The sequence below is a fragment of the Semicossyphus pulcher genome, unplaced genomic scaffold, assembly GCF_022749685.1.
Source record: "Semicossyphus pulcher isolate SPU_LCO1_2020_fin unplaced genomic scaffold, fSemPul1.0.p SCAF_14, whole genome shotgun sequence".
Classification (NCBI taxonomy): domain Eukaryota; kingdom Metazoa; phylum Chordata; class Actinopteri; order Labriformes; family Labridae; genus Semicossyphus; species Semicossyphus pulcher.
Genome location: NW_027211648.1, coordinates 7780035 through 7793354, shown reverse-complemented (window position 1 = coordinate 7793354; position 13320 = coordinate 7780035). Strand labels below are relative to the sequence as shown.

The window sequence follows — 13320 nt, the reverse complement described above, 5'->3', positions numbered from 1 at the left end:
TTAATTGCAGTCTGTTTCATAACCAGTGAAAAACTCCTCACAGGAGCTTTAAAAAATAATTCAGCACTCTTAACAGATCTCTCTGCCAATTTGAGTCAGCGCATCATTGTTTATCTCAATTTGTCTCAAAATCTGAGAAACTGACACCCAGTTGTAGTGAATAATACATTATTACATAATTCTGTACTTCACCTTCTTAGGGGCATTTTGTATTCGTCAATTAATCAGATATCATGATGTAACATTATATGATTATCTTGCGATATATAATATTTTATCAAAGAATCCCTGTATTATGATATTATCGTGGGCCACGTATCGTGTATCGTATCATGAGTTACCCTGCGATTCCCACCCCTAGCCTTCATTGTGCTTTTTTGTAGATTATGTTTTTAGCCTTTGCCGTCATTTGATAGGACGGTGAATAGAGTTGGAAATATGGGACGAGAGAATGGGGAGGACATGCAGCAGAGGGCCACGGATCAGAGTCCAACCCAGGGGCCGCTGCATTGAGGACTTGGCCTCTGTACATGAGACACGCAATGTAACCGCTGAACTAAACCGGCGCTCGTTAATGGGGCATTTTTACGATGACCTCAAACCATGTACTGTTCTGCATGAGGGACATTAGCACTATTTTTTATGGACTGTTACTATGAAAATACCATGAAAGGTTCTGTGAATATGTCCATGTCATGTATGTATTGATAGAGTGGACACAAAGAACACCCTCACATACAGATTATGCAGGAACAATACTACAGTATACTACTGAAGTCTAAAAATATGTTGTGTGTAGGTGTCGAAGGGCTGAAAAAGTGCTCTTAAAATATGAAAAAAAACCTATTACAATTAATAACACTTTTAGTGTGTTCACTTATAATTCGTCCTCAGCGACATACAGTTTTAGTACCTAACCCCTTTTTTGTTTTAGGCAGTCACAAATGAATGTGAGCATTAATTGTAGTATCTTTAAAAGCTCATTGTTCTGAGTGCACTCAGCTGTCAACATGTTTTTAATGCTGCCACTTGTAACCTTTTGCTGTTTTGATGTAAGAGGGAAAAAAAAAATCCATTTTCACCCAAATAGCTTTTCTGGACCAACTCCACCACCGGTCTATAGAGCAGTAATAATAGAAACACCAGCCCAGGCCTATTTATAGTGTATCAGAAAAGCTTTTAGTTTGCCGGTGGTCTTGGAAGAACAAAGGCAGTTTTTTCTGCAGTAGATGATAAGCTAGGAGGTACAGTACCATACTTATGCCCTATTGTGTGTTGTACTCAGAGGAATGGAGCCTTGGACCAATAGAAAAACAGTGGTCAAGGCTGTCGGGTCCTTCTGGGTCTTACAGGACAAGAATGGATGTACTTCAGAGCTTTTACATGATACTGTGTGTGCAGTGGGAATCCCGAGGTGGGTGTGTCTGCCTTTGTCGTCACAATAGCATTGGCAGTGAGCAGGGGAGCAGGTGGTAGATGTCATTCACCAGCCTCAGCATTAATTATTAAGATTTGTAGCACCATGGTGAGCTCTGTGCAGCAGTCTTTTAATCTTGTTCTGGCCTTCTTAATCAATGGGCCCACGGGGACTTCATTTGATTTCACAGCCAAATTATTAAAAAACACAAGCAGAAAAAAATGAAACAGAAATGTTATGTTTGTTTCATCGTTGTCTTGAGATTGTTATGATTTAGAAATGTGTCATAGGAGATTAGACAAATCTTACAGGCAAACACAACCCCCCTGCCCACCACACATAAATCAGGATAATGCAGGCAGCCTGGGCTGTGACATCACTGCCTCCTACATGCTGATTGGTGGAGCCACGCTTCTAGCTGATCTCTCTCCAGCCTCAGACGGTACGATGATACAGCGAGGCAGTGCGGCGGGGGCTGTGCACATCCACACAGGCATGGCTCCGCTGGATGGCAAAAACACAGGAAGATGGAAGGATGGGATTCTAAATGACCCTGCCTGTTAGAGGGTTTTTTTTCTCTGCCGTCTGTGTGTGTGTGTGTGTGTGTGTGCATGTGTGTGTGCGTGTGTGTCTGTGTGTGAGAGTGTCAGGGAGGAGGGGACGTTTTCATCCCAGCCTCCAGCAGCTCTTTTGCTTTCACCCGGGGAAACCAGGCAGCCAGATCTGTTTTGCTTCCTGCTGGAGAGAGAGAAGGGGAAAAAGACAGCTGAGTGATTTTTTTGTGTGCCAGCTTTTCCACTGTGGATCTTATTTTCACACATACATTTATGTACCCTGGAACTCATGAAAGGCAAAGGGAGAGAGTCGGAGAGTGGGATGTAGAATGGCTCACTATAAGGATGTATCTGTCAGGAAGACTTCTTTAAATCTGGTGACTGGATTTTTTCAGTATCTACGTGGTAAGTAGGGCAGCAGCACCCTACATCTCTCATCTGTGTGCACATACGTAGCTAATCTGGGCTATAAATGGAAAAATAACATATGCTAATGTTGTGTAGGAGAATCCCTGCTACATTAACTAGTTACAGTACAATGCTGCACAAACACAGCTGTATGTGTGCTGCAACTGTGTGTGTGTATCTGCGTTTGTGTGTGTGCTATGCTTCAATGGGCATCCCCTGTGCATCCGTGATGAAGCATTTGCCTGTAGGTTAACATCAAGTCTTTGCTCCCTGTATAGTGTGTTCGCACTGCTTCCTTACACACGTGACCACTGTCTATATCTCTAAGGGTGGGTGTTTAAAAATGGCCACTCTGTGTGTGTGTGCAGTGTGCTGCACTTTCCTGCCGGCATGCGTGACAGGGTGTTAGAAATCAGTCCTTGACGCAACAACAGCCCCACGATGGCAAAAGAAATCAATTGTTTTGTTACACATGTTGCATAATGCATGAGGCAGCGTGGCTGAATATATTAAACAGGCCACAAAAGAGGCTGGGGGGGGGTGACCTAAACAATCACGTTAATACCAAACACAGATATGCAGCATGTGTAGGCTGGAATTCTCCCTCCACTGATTCTCTAATCTCCTCATATGACCTCTTTTTGAACGCAATTCTCAGGAGCATCTATTATGCTAGCACTGGCAAGCCTGTGTTACTCACATTGCAACATCTAATCTTTGCAGAAGTCATACTTAGTAACATGCTTGGAGCAGGGTCGCTGTTATTCGGCTCAACACCCCAGAAGCAGGAGAATAACGTGGTATTAGGTTGGATAAAGTAGGATGTTAGCATGGGGAGTTTTAACTCTGGCTAACTGACAGAACTTATCGTTAAGGATTAATAGTTTATGCATTTTGTGTTGCAGTGGTCGAAATAAACCCAACCATATCTTTATCCAGAATCAGTTAGGAGACACTTCTTTGCAAGAACAATATCTGTGATCATCAGCTATCACCTGCTTCTGTAGTCCCATGTATGGGGCGTACAGTAGGCTTAAAGGGGCCATATCTTTTGAATGGATATTGTCATATTCGCATGGGTTTCACATATTTTGGTGTTTATTGTTCACAGTAAAAACTGCAGAATGACATTTTCAAAAAGGTCGCCTCTGAAATGGGCCGTTCAGAACAGCTGCAGGTTTCTACTTAGAACCCTACTTTAGCTGAAATCGACCAATCGTCATTCACCGTCATTCACCTCAGGCTGCCTTCTTGCACTACTTTGTAGTCAAGTCATTGTCAAGATTTCAGCTTACCATTCCAATAGCTACAGGCGATTCTAGCTCGTACATATAAGGCTGAATAACTGATCCTAGAGCGGCCATGTTTTCTACAACTTTGGAGTGACAGTGCAGTGTGGCCGCTCCCCCACGTGGGATCGCACATGAGGGGGAGGGGCTATGCGGTCACTCCAAACACTGTCAGCCAATCGTGGCTAAGGTCTGACCTGTCTCAGGAGGAAGGAGAGGCTCCAAAAAATAATTAACTTAAAATATGAATACGATTTTTAAAACGAAACAAACTTTACCAACGTGATTCAAAAACACATCGCTAAAATATGTCCACTTTAAGGGCAGCTGTCCCATCATGTGGCGTCCATCATGTATTGACTTGCTCTTTATGCTTTTAATTTTCAGATGAGCAAGAGGCGGTGCAGAAGAGAACCTTCACAAAATGGATCAATTCTCATTTAGCAAAGGTAAGTGTGAATTTCCATGCATGCTGCCCCGCTGCTCGCACATCACAGGCTTAACATAAATCACATGACAGCGGGAGATTTAACAAGCTCATGTAAACACAAACTGTCCAAGCAATTACTGTACAGACGCTGTGCCATGTTGCCCTTTTTCATCAGAGACACTCGGGCTGTTTTATAGCTCGTCATGATTACGCAGCTTCTCTTTGCTCGGTGGTATTTCAGACTACAGACCCGTCACGCCTGAGGAGGGAACTCACTGCACGACAAGCCTTACCATGCAACAATAATGACCTATAATAACACTGAACAAGATAATTGAATTTATCCAGTTAACTGAAAAAAATGACACCATTGACCTAATTTCTTAAACATTTAAAATCAAGTCGTAGTTAATGGAAGACGGTTTGCTTACAGTGACATAATGCTGGATGTAATGATGGAGAAGAAACAGTACACCTGTGATTCTGCTGTTCTGTTCTCCTGAGAGGAGAAGCTCTGAAAAGGTCATACTGCTTGCTGCTTTCCTGGAAAGATGACACACACACATGATAGAGCTCAGTAGGTGCTGTTATATTTGGTGGAGCGCTAGTGGAGTGTATTAATTTGGACATATGGGAGGTATAATGGAATTTTTCAGAGACCAGTGTGTGGGTTATGTATCTATTGTGCATTAGGTGTTTGTATGTGGCCCGCTGTGTTTGAGTGTGTGGGTACGGAACGTGCGTGGGTGTTTTGTTATTCATGCGATGTGTGTGTATTTGTGGACAGCATTGGCAGGGACAGTGATGAGGTGTGCAGATGGAGAGCAAGAGGGTGAGGACAAATCCCTGCAGGCAGTTGTCTGCTTCTGAGGCTCCTGCATGTTAATAACAAGGCACTTAGTATACAACAATAACAAATGCTCGCATGCTGTATTACATCACACTGTGACCCTAAAATAACACAAGTTACCAGGGCTTCAACTATAGATTATTTAAACTGCTAGCTAGTTTTTTGGTCTGTAAAATGTCTTCACATCACAAATGTTTAGTGAACAACCCGGTCTCGAAACCCATCGACGATAGCCTGATGATGATACAGCCTCAGGGGACATCGGTGAACAGTGTCCGGTTTAGCCAGCGGTTAGCGATAAGGACTTCCAGCCAAGACTTCCCTTTCCTTGTGCTGTATTGTTTACAGTCCAGTTAGCAACTTGAGATACATTTTTTGGGCGAATTTTGCTGCTTCAGATATGTCAGCAAAATTAACAGCGTAATTTCATGGTTCATTCAATCCCCCGGAGGAGCGCCCGTTCATCTGTTTGTGATGAGTCTCAGTTTCACTGTAAATAGTAAGTCACACAGAGGCTTCACTCTGTTTAACTACTGCGTTATGAACCTGAAAAATAAACAGATTTTCAGGATTTACTTGTAATTAATGGATCTTACCTTTGTCGAAATGTCATGATGCAGATTAGTAAAAAGTAAAAATTAAGTTTTGTCAGGTCTGTCCTCAAGAGGAGAAGAAAACTACTTTTAAAATGCTCGTTTTTTGAACGGAGGTCGGCTCGATCATTTCTGGTGAATTCGAGGAAGTCGGGAATCTAACGCTGAACGGCTGTCGTAACACAGCGTCAGGCGAATTTGTCTTAAGTTGAATTTTTGATCTAGAACAGATTGTTAGCTGTTAGCATGCAGATGTCTGTTTATAGAGATTATTAAGAAAGTAACTGAGCCGGGATGTTATTACAGTTTTTGCTCTCCACACGGACTGTTTTTCCTGCATACATCGCAGCCAGCTGATAGGTGATTGGTCAATATTACTCGGACAACAAGCGTACAAAAACAGAAACCAGAACACTTTCTGTTCTAAAAATCCCCGCCCCTGTAAATAGAGATTATGAACAACCCAAAGATACTCAGTTTACTGTCATAATGTTGTAAAGAAGTAAACAAACCAGAAAATATTTACATATAGAAGGTCTGACTGAGACATATTTGACTTCTTTTTTTTCAAACCCAATAATCGATTAATTTGATAATTGACTTAATTAATTGCTGCTTTAATTTTTACCATAGGTTTTTAATCTCAAGTTTATCACGATAGAATATAATATCCATCCTTCGGACAACTGTTTGACATTCGCTGATATTAGAAGTCTACCACAACACAATTTTGATTTGATTCAATTAAGGGGCCTGTGATCGATACAAGACAATATCACAGGTCCGTTTAATACAATCAGTTACATTTATATTAACTTACCAACAACAACTGAAATTTGATTTGACTATTTATTACTGAACCCATTGATACAAGCACTTTTTCTTTTTAGTATCAAGAATTTTTTATGCACATGTATTGGCCTGACCATCTGTAAAGAACTGTTCTGAATTCAGAATAAGCACTAAGTGATCTCTTTGTGGCTGATGACACAGCAAAGTATAAAACTAGTCTGTCACCACAACAGGGCTGAAATCTGGAACGTGACAAAGAGGTTTAGTTTAGAGGGTCTTTTGTTGGACCTGATCTGCCCAGATTAGTTCAAAGGGGGACTTCTAAAACTTCAGAAGAATCTCAGTTATGTGGTGGGCCAGCGCGGAGACGCTCTGTGGGTCTATTCTTCATTATTCAAGCACTGAGCTCAAGCTCACTCACTGTGCATACCAATGGGACTAGTGTAGCATAAGCCTCGTCATGAAAGGGCTCCCCAACGGTCATATTTACGCTGCTGTGTGAGCCAGATTGCCTTATTTAACAGGAAAGTTTACACTGATGGGACTTTTCTTGTCAGAGCATAAAAGGGCTCTTGTTAAAATTTGCTTTGTGTGTGTGAATAAATGATGAGTGCTGGCCTGAATGGAAGCTCCTTTTTATGCCTGAAAGTGTGTGTTATCTTAGTTTGAACTTCCGTCTGTTGTCACACTTTCCCTTCCCGTGCATTTCCTCTGATAATGCATTAGCAAGCACATTTCCAGTGACTTTCACGGTTTTTCCACTGGTAAAGGGCTCATGTGACTCTGTTGGAAAGTCAGTAAATCATTTTCCAGGGTGGGAATGATTTCCAAACTACAGATGCTATTTTTTGTGAAGTGTTGGCAGTTTAATTGGAAGATTAAAAGGAAACTTTTAGGAATAGAAAAGTCAAATTAGGAATGCACGTTATCGGTATCTGCAGATAATGGCTTGAAAATGACATATCGGCATCAGCAGATATGTAATTTTTCTGCCGATAAAACAACATATTAATTCTGCCTAAATGCTCGATGATTCCCTATAAAAGCTTGACGTAATGCTATGATGTTAACTCGCCATGAGTGTGCGCATGCATTACCTGCGCAAAATTATCAATAATATACAAATAAAGACTAAAAAGTCACAGAAACTCCAGCCAATGAACAGAATTTAAACAACTTTCACAGCTCTTAACTAGCTAACAGTTAGCTCACATTCTCGTCATTTTACTGGACTAAACATCAATCATGTCGGAAATACACTCGCGACCAAAGCCGACGCTAACAGAGTGTAACATAAACATCAGTGCAAAACTAACTTACATATTCATGGACGCACACACGATAAAAAGAGTCCGTCGGCGATCACTGATGTCTCCGTAGTAGGTGCAGTAAACAAGTCCGGGTATGTCTCCCTCACCAGCCTGTTTCGGGGGGGATGCTGCATTCAGGTGCGCTCAGAAACGTGAGTGATCAGACACGTGATCTTTTGTACAATGCCTCTTCTGTCAAGCATGAAGACGAGTGCAAGATGCCTACAGTATTTTTAGTTACTAGTTTAGTAATAGTAATAGTTTTTGGCCACTACAATAAGAGTAGGCATGGTGTCAATTCCACTACAGGGGAGACTTGATGGTCTCTGCAATTATTTGGGAAAAAACACGTACCTAATTATTGGTATTGAAATCGGCAAAAAAATCCAATATTGTGAATCCCTAAGTCAAATACTATATTTAAGTGACAACATGCAAAACATAACTATAGGTGTAGTCATACAACACCTTTGGCTGCAGTGTTAACCAATTGTCTTTGAATAGAGATTGTAGCCGTGAACATGACACGTCCTCTACAGTGCTTTTGTGACAGCAAGAAGACAAGCGTGCAAGTACAGACTAACAGGGCAGACGCTTTCCTCTTCACACTGCTTTGCCCCAAATAGGCCGCCAACTGCATCCTGTCATGGAATATGTTGAGTTGTGAAATGGCCTGTATGTGGTGCCAAATGAAGAATTCCCATGCTGAGCTTTCCTTTTGATTAAAGCGTCACTCTAGCAATTAAACACACATCTGTTTCTTTTCCTCGTACAGTAACGCTCGTGTACCACTGTAGGTCACTCATCTGCTCGTACAGTTCTCGTAAATGTGTGGATATGATATCAGGAGACGCTATCCAATTAGGGTTAAAAGTGTACCATCGCCTCAGGTCTGGGCACCAAGCCACTGCCGAGAAAGAGGCACCATCTTTTCAGCTGCAGGGAGGCTCTGTGGTTGTTGCTAACAAGCCTGTTTCCCACAAACAGCATTTGGTTTCTCCTCATGCCTACTAATGGGTTTGAACACCAATATCCTTTCACACTGCTCTTTTAAATGTAGTGGTTCTCAACATATGATTCATTGTCAATTATTACAACGAGTTTGTTGTAATGATTCGTTTCTGTGCTGTTAATTCTGGGTTTCTGGGTCTCTTCTAGTACAAACCGCCACTCGAGGTTAACGACCTTTTTGAGGACATCAAAGATGGGGTGAAGCTCTTGGCGCTGTTGGAGGTGCTGTCTGGCCAGAGACTAGTAAGTACTACCTCTGATTTCTGCACAGGATTTTAATATTTCATACACTTGTTGGACATTATTCTTATGTTTAAGATGCTAAAATTATCTTTTACACAAGGTGATTTACACTCTTGATTAATGCTGATTTACTACAGGAAAAGAGCCACTCTGTATGATGCTCCTTAAAGTAATGAATATGTTAATCAAGGCCTGACCTTTATCTTCACATCACAGTATTTGTATTTGCATGTGTTGATTTTCTACATTATATAACACCTCGCCTTATTTAATGTTGTAAAACAAGGACTCTTCATATGAATTTATTACATCCACAGCATTATTATTAAGTCACAAGGATTTAACACCAAGTTAATTCATTTGCACAATTCTTAGCTGTGTCGTTGATTTGTTTTATAGCAAGGGCTTTATGTCAGGTTTTAAGATTTGAACAAAAAGGGAGAGGACACAGATGCAGGCTTAGCAAAAATAAGTTTCAGCAACAAAAAAGCAACAATGGCAGAACAAAAGTCTAAAAACCAACAAAAAGACAAAAGGAAAATCAGAAGGCAGAACAAAAGACTGACTGTGGGATCCAGGTGACAGAAATAATCCAAAGGAAAAGGTCCAATGAATAATCCAACAAAGAGAGAAACACAAGGAGAGTCCACAAAAGAAATCTAACCAAACAGTCGCACACTGACTTCGCATAATTCACATAATAAATTATTCACTGCATAAATACTTGATTATATTCAGTCTGTTGGAAAACTGAATTTGACTTAATACTGTAAACTTTTAGTAATCCTCTCTATCAGATGCATTAAAAAATATGTCTACATTTTAAATGATTTATTGCATAACTTACACGGCTGACAAAGCAATTCAGCCAGGATGCAGGAAAATTCTAATTTACATTCTATCTCAGGCAAAATTATACTAAAGCTGTCATCTTGAAGATCTCAGTTTCGTTCTCTTTGGCGGCACCTATGGTGATAAGCGTTAATTGCGGGAGCACACTTCCCAGATATCCAGACAGTGTTGCATGTGTGACGTCCACAGTTGGCTCCGGTTGTAACTCTTGATTTTCCTGGCTGACGGTCGCTTTCCTTTTTAGACTGTTTGCCTTCATCTGAGCGTCAAGTTAGTGTTAGCGTTAGTTTCTTTTTCTTTGGATTTTCACTCATTTTTGAAGTTGTATCTGTAGTCGTCGATCTTTTCTTTGTTTGTTCAGCCATAGTAGATTACTGTTTACTCGCAACACTTGCAGAGAGCGGAAAAGCAGCGGCTTAGCTCCGCCTACCCTCTCTGGCAGACCAACCACTGCTGGGTGATGGAAAACGCGTCACTAACTGGGCGCTGCTTGGGATTGAAAGTCGCCACAGACACCCAGTCTGTAATACTGCAAACAAACGCTTTCATCAGTGGGCCATAGGCTCAATCACCATTGCGCTACCTCATTCAGCCATAGATAGTGACTTCACAGACATTTATTTACATGAAAATCTTTAATATATGATAAAGAAATCACAAGTTTGGATAAAATCTCTGTTACATCAAGTGTTGGATCGCCGCACAGAAATTGCAGAGTCACGATCAGATCTGAGCCTCCCCACTGTGAGAAGCTGTCGGCTAACCGGAGTCTGTTTCTCCCTCTCTCACACATAAATACACGCACACACACACAGAGTCCGATAGGGATTTAGTAATCAGAACTGTCTTGAAACAAACTGCCATGTATTTACTTCAGCTGGAAAATGAGTCAGCTGCACATCATGCTGAACGCTGCCTGATGCTTTCAGGAGTTCACCCCTGCTGGCTTATATCAGCCTGGAATTTCACACAGACAGTTCTCATCACACCCGGTTGTTACTCGTGTATAAAAGCACAGGATTATACTTTTCGTCGTAAATCAGCTTTGGCTCACATCAGTTAATTTATGTAAGAAAAGCCCTGCTAATACTCTCTCGCCGCATTGAGTATCTTACTTTGCAACCAGAGGAAAATACGATTAAAACGATCATTTCTTACCATGTTTTAAATCAGCCTATTAAGAACGAAGATATCCTAAGCTTGTTTAACATGACTCTCTCGACTGGCTCGATTTTTCACTCTCTGTCCTCCCTGTCTGCAGCCCCGTGAGCAAGGCCGCCAGCTGAAGAGGATCCACTGGGTTTCCAACATCGGCACTGCGCTCAAATTCCTCGAAGGCAGGAAGGTAAGCTTTCGGTTGTAACAGCCATTTCACCTTATACATGCCGTCCATTTCAACATCTAAATATCATACTATAAAACTGTGGTAAATAAGTGCAGGGTGAGAAAAAGCTGTTGACTAGATATTAAGTTTAGTTAGTGCACATGAGGTCTGTGTGTGTACCACATGCACTACATTCAGAGGAGCAGCAGATAGAAACAGGACCTCTTCATTACATAACCCATCTCTGAATCTCTTGGCTCGATGAAGCCAGTGTCCCACTTTCAAGCGGGTTCCCTGAGGACAAATGCTTACATTGTTGTGATCTCTCTCCCATCATGTGTGCTTTCAGTCTGTGTACCGAGGATCTCCGGTCAGTCGCCATTAAACGCCCTGTGTGATTATACACTGTATGCATTCTTTTTATTTGATGCACGATGTGTTCTGAGCAACGCTTGGAGACGGCCATTTGTGTTTCTGTAAATGCAGTCGTTAAGCTTTTTCTTCTCACGTGCATTTTGATGCATTTTGACTCGAGCACTGGTTAATGATGTGTTTGGCTCCCTACTGTTCTGAGCTGCTCAAATGTCGAAATGTAAACAAGGCAGATTGTGCTGCAAGGTTTGCAGTGCTGTGATGCCTCTGCTTTTCCTTTAATGCCTGGTTCGACACAAGGGTCTCCTTTTTCTTTTTTCCTTCTGGTTCCCTTTTCACTGGCTGTTTTTGCCTTCCTGGATGGCTTTATTACCTGCATCAAAGGCCAGACTTTGATGAGCAAGCTTAAAAGCTTATTTGGACAGAATAAAACTGCAGGGACTTCTGTTGGGTGCAAGAGATTTTCGCTTCCAGACTGTCTGCATGTGACTCATTTCCCAGAGTAATCCTCTTCTTGGCTTTTGTTACAGATCAAACTCGTTAACATTCATGCCACTGACATCGCAGATGGACGACCATCAATTGTCCTTGGGCTGATATGGACCATTATCCTCTACTTCCAGGTAACTCCCCGAATCCTGAGAGTTTAATTACTGTGCTCACTCCAAGGTGACTAGTTGCCCTACGAGTAAACTCTGCACTTCACAGATTACTTGACTAAATGACTCACAAAATGCAGATTCAGACGGATGCCAAAAAATACTGGCATCTTATTTTCATGTTGCTATGGTCACAGCTCAACCTCTTCATCTCCTGTTGTTCTTGTTCTTCATTTAGATTGAAGAGTTAACCAGCAACCTACCAGCCCTCCAGGCGCTGTCCAACAGCAACTCCTCTGTGGAGAGTTTAACCAGCTCGGAAACGGGAAGCCCTCCCATGAAGAGAAAGGTGGTTAACAAGTTTCAGGGCAATGCCAAGAAGGCCCTCCTCAGATGGGTGCAGTGCACAGCAGCTAAGTACGTCACTGTCAAATTACCTTTTTGGCCAGATATGTGTGTAGAATTTTTTTCTATGTAATGTACAAGATAAGTAGATATTTGCAGAACAAAAAGAATTACGTATGTGTTCATCAGGCATCATGGAATTGAGGTGAAGGACTTTGGTCCAAGCTGGCGCGATGGTGTCGCGTTCCAGTCCGTGGTGCACGCCATCAGGCCAGACCTGGTGGACATGCAGGTGGTGAGGAGGAGGAGCAACAGGGAGAATTTGGAGGAAGCCTTTGCACTTGCAGAAAATGAGCTGGGTATTCCCCGTCTGCTGGATCCAGAAGGTAACCTTGACCTTTCCTGCTGAATAACTCATATTTAGGTCTTACCTAATCTCTATTTACAGATTCTACATAGAAGTGTAGAATCTGTAGGCAGGGACATGGATTTTAGGGAAGGCAAGTGTTGTGGTTTCCATTTGTATTACGCTTGTAGTCCGAGTAATATTGACCAATCATGTTACATATATATGTATCAGCATGCTACGTCGTATCCAGGAAAAACAAAACCGTACGGAGAGCAAAAGCAGGTGGAACATAATGTGTCATAATGACATCCCAGCTCCAATCAGCGGCTATCTGACAATGATTACCTTCTTATTAATCTCTATAGACAGACATCAGCATGCTAACAGCTAACAATCTGTTCTAGATCAAATATTTTAACTTGAGATAAATTCCCTTGACACTGTGTCACAAAAGCCGTTCAGCGGTCAGATTTCCCGACTTCCTTGAATGCATCAGGAATGATCCATCCGACCTCCGTTCAACAAACAAGCTTTTTAAAAGTAGTTTTCTTCTCCTCTTGAGGACAGACCTGACAAAGCTTC

General features: G+C 41.8%; 1 protein-coding gene across 2 annotated transcripts in view; it reads left to right on the top strand.

The window, feature by feature from the left end:
- The first annotated feature begins 1922 nt into the window (after positions 1 to 1922).
- Positions 1923 to 13320, top strand: part of syne1b (spectrin repeat containing, nuclear envelope 1b) — a 76709-nt gene continuing 65311 nt past the window's right edge. For both annotated transcript variants that reach the window (XM_069661402.1, XM_069661403.1), the window contains exons 1-7: positions 1923 to 2376; positions 4056 to 4117; positions 8802 to 8897; positions 11011 to 11094; positions 11976 to 12068; positions 12283 to 12461; positions 12579 to 12775. In XM_069661402.1, coding sequence (XP_069517503.1) covers positions 2301 to 2376; positions 4056 to 4117; positions 8802 to 8897; positions 11011 to 11094; positions 11976 to 12068; positions 12283 to 12461; positions 12579 to 12775 — 787 coding nt within the window. In that variant the 5' untranslated portion in view covers positions 1923 to 2300. The remainder of the gene's footprint in view (positions 2377 to 4055; positions 4118 to 8801; positions 8898 to 11010; positions 11095 to 11975; positions 12069 to 12282; positions 12462 to 12578; positions 12776 to 13320) is intronic.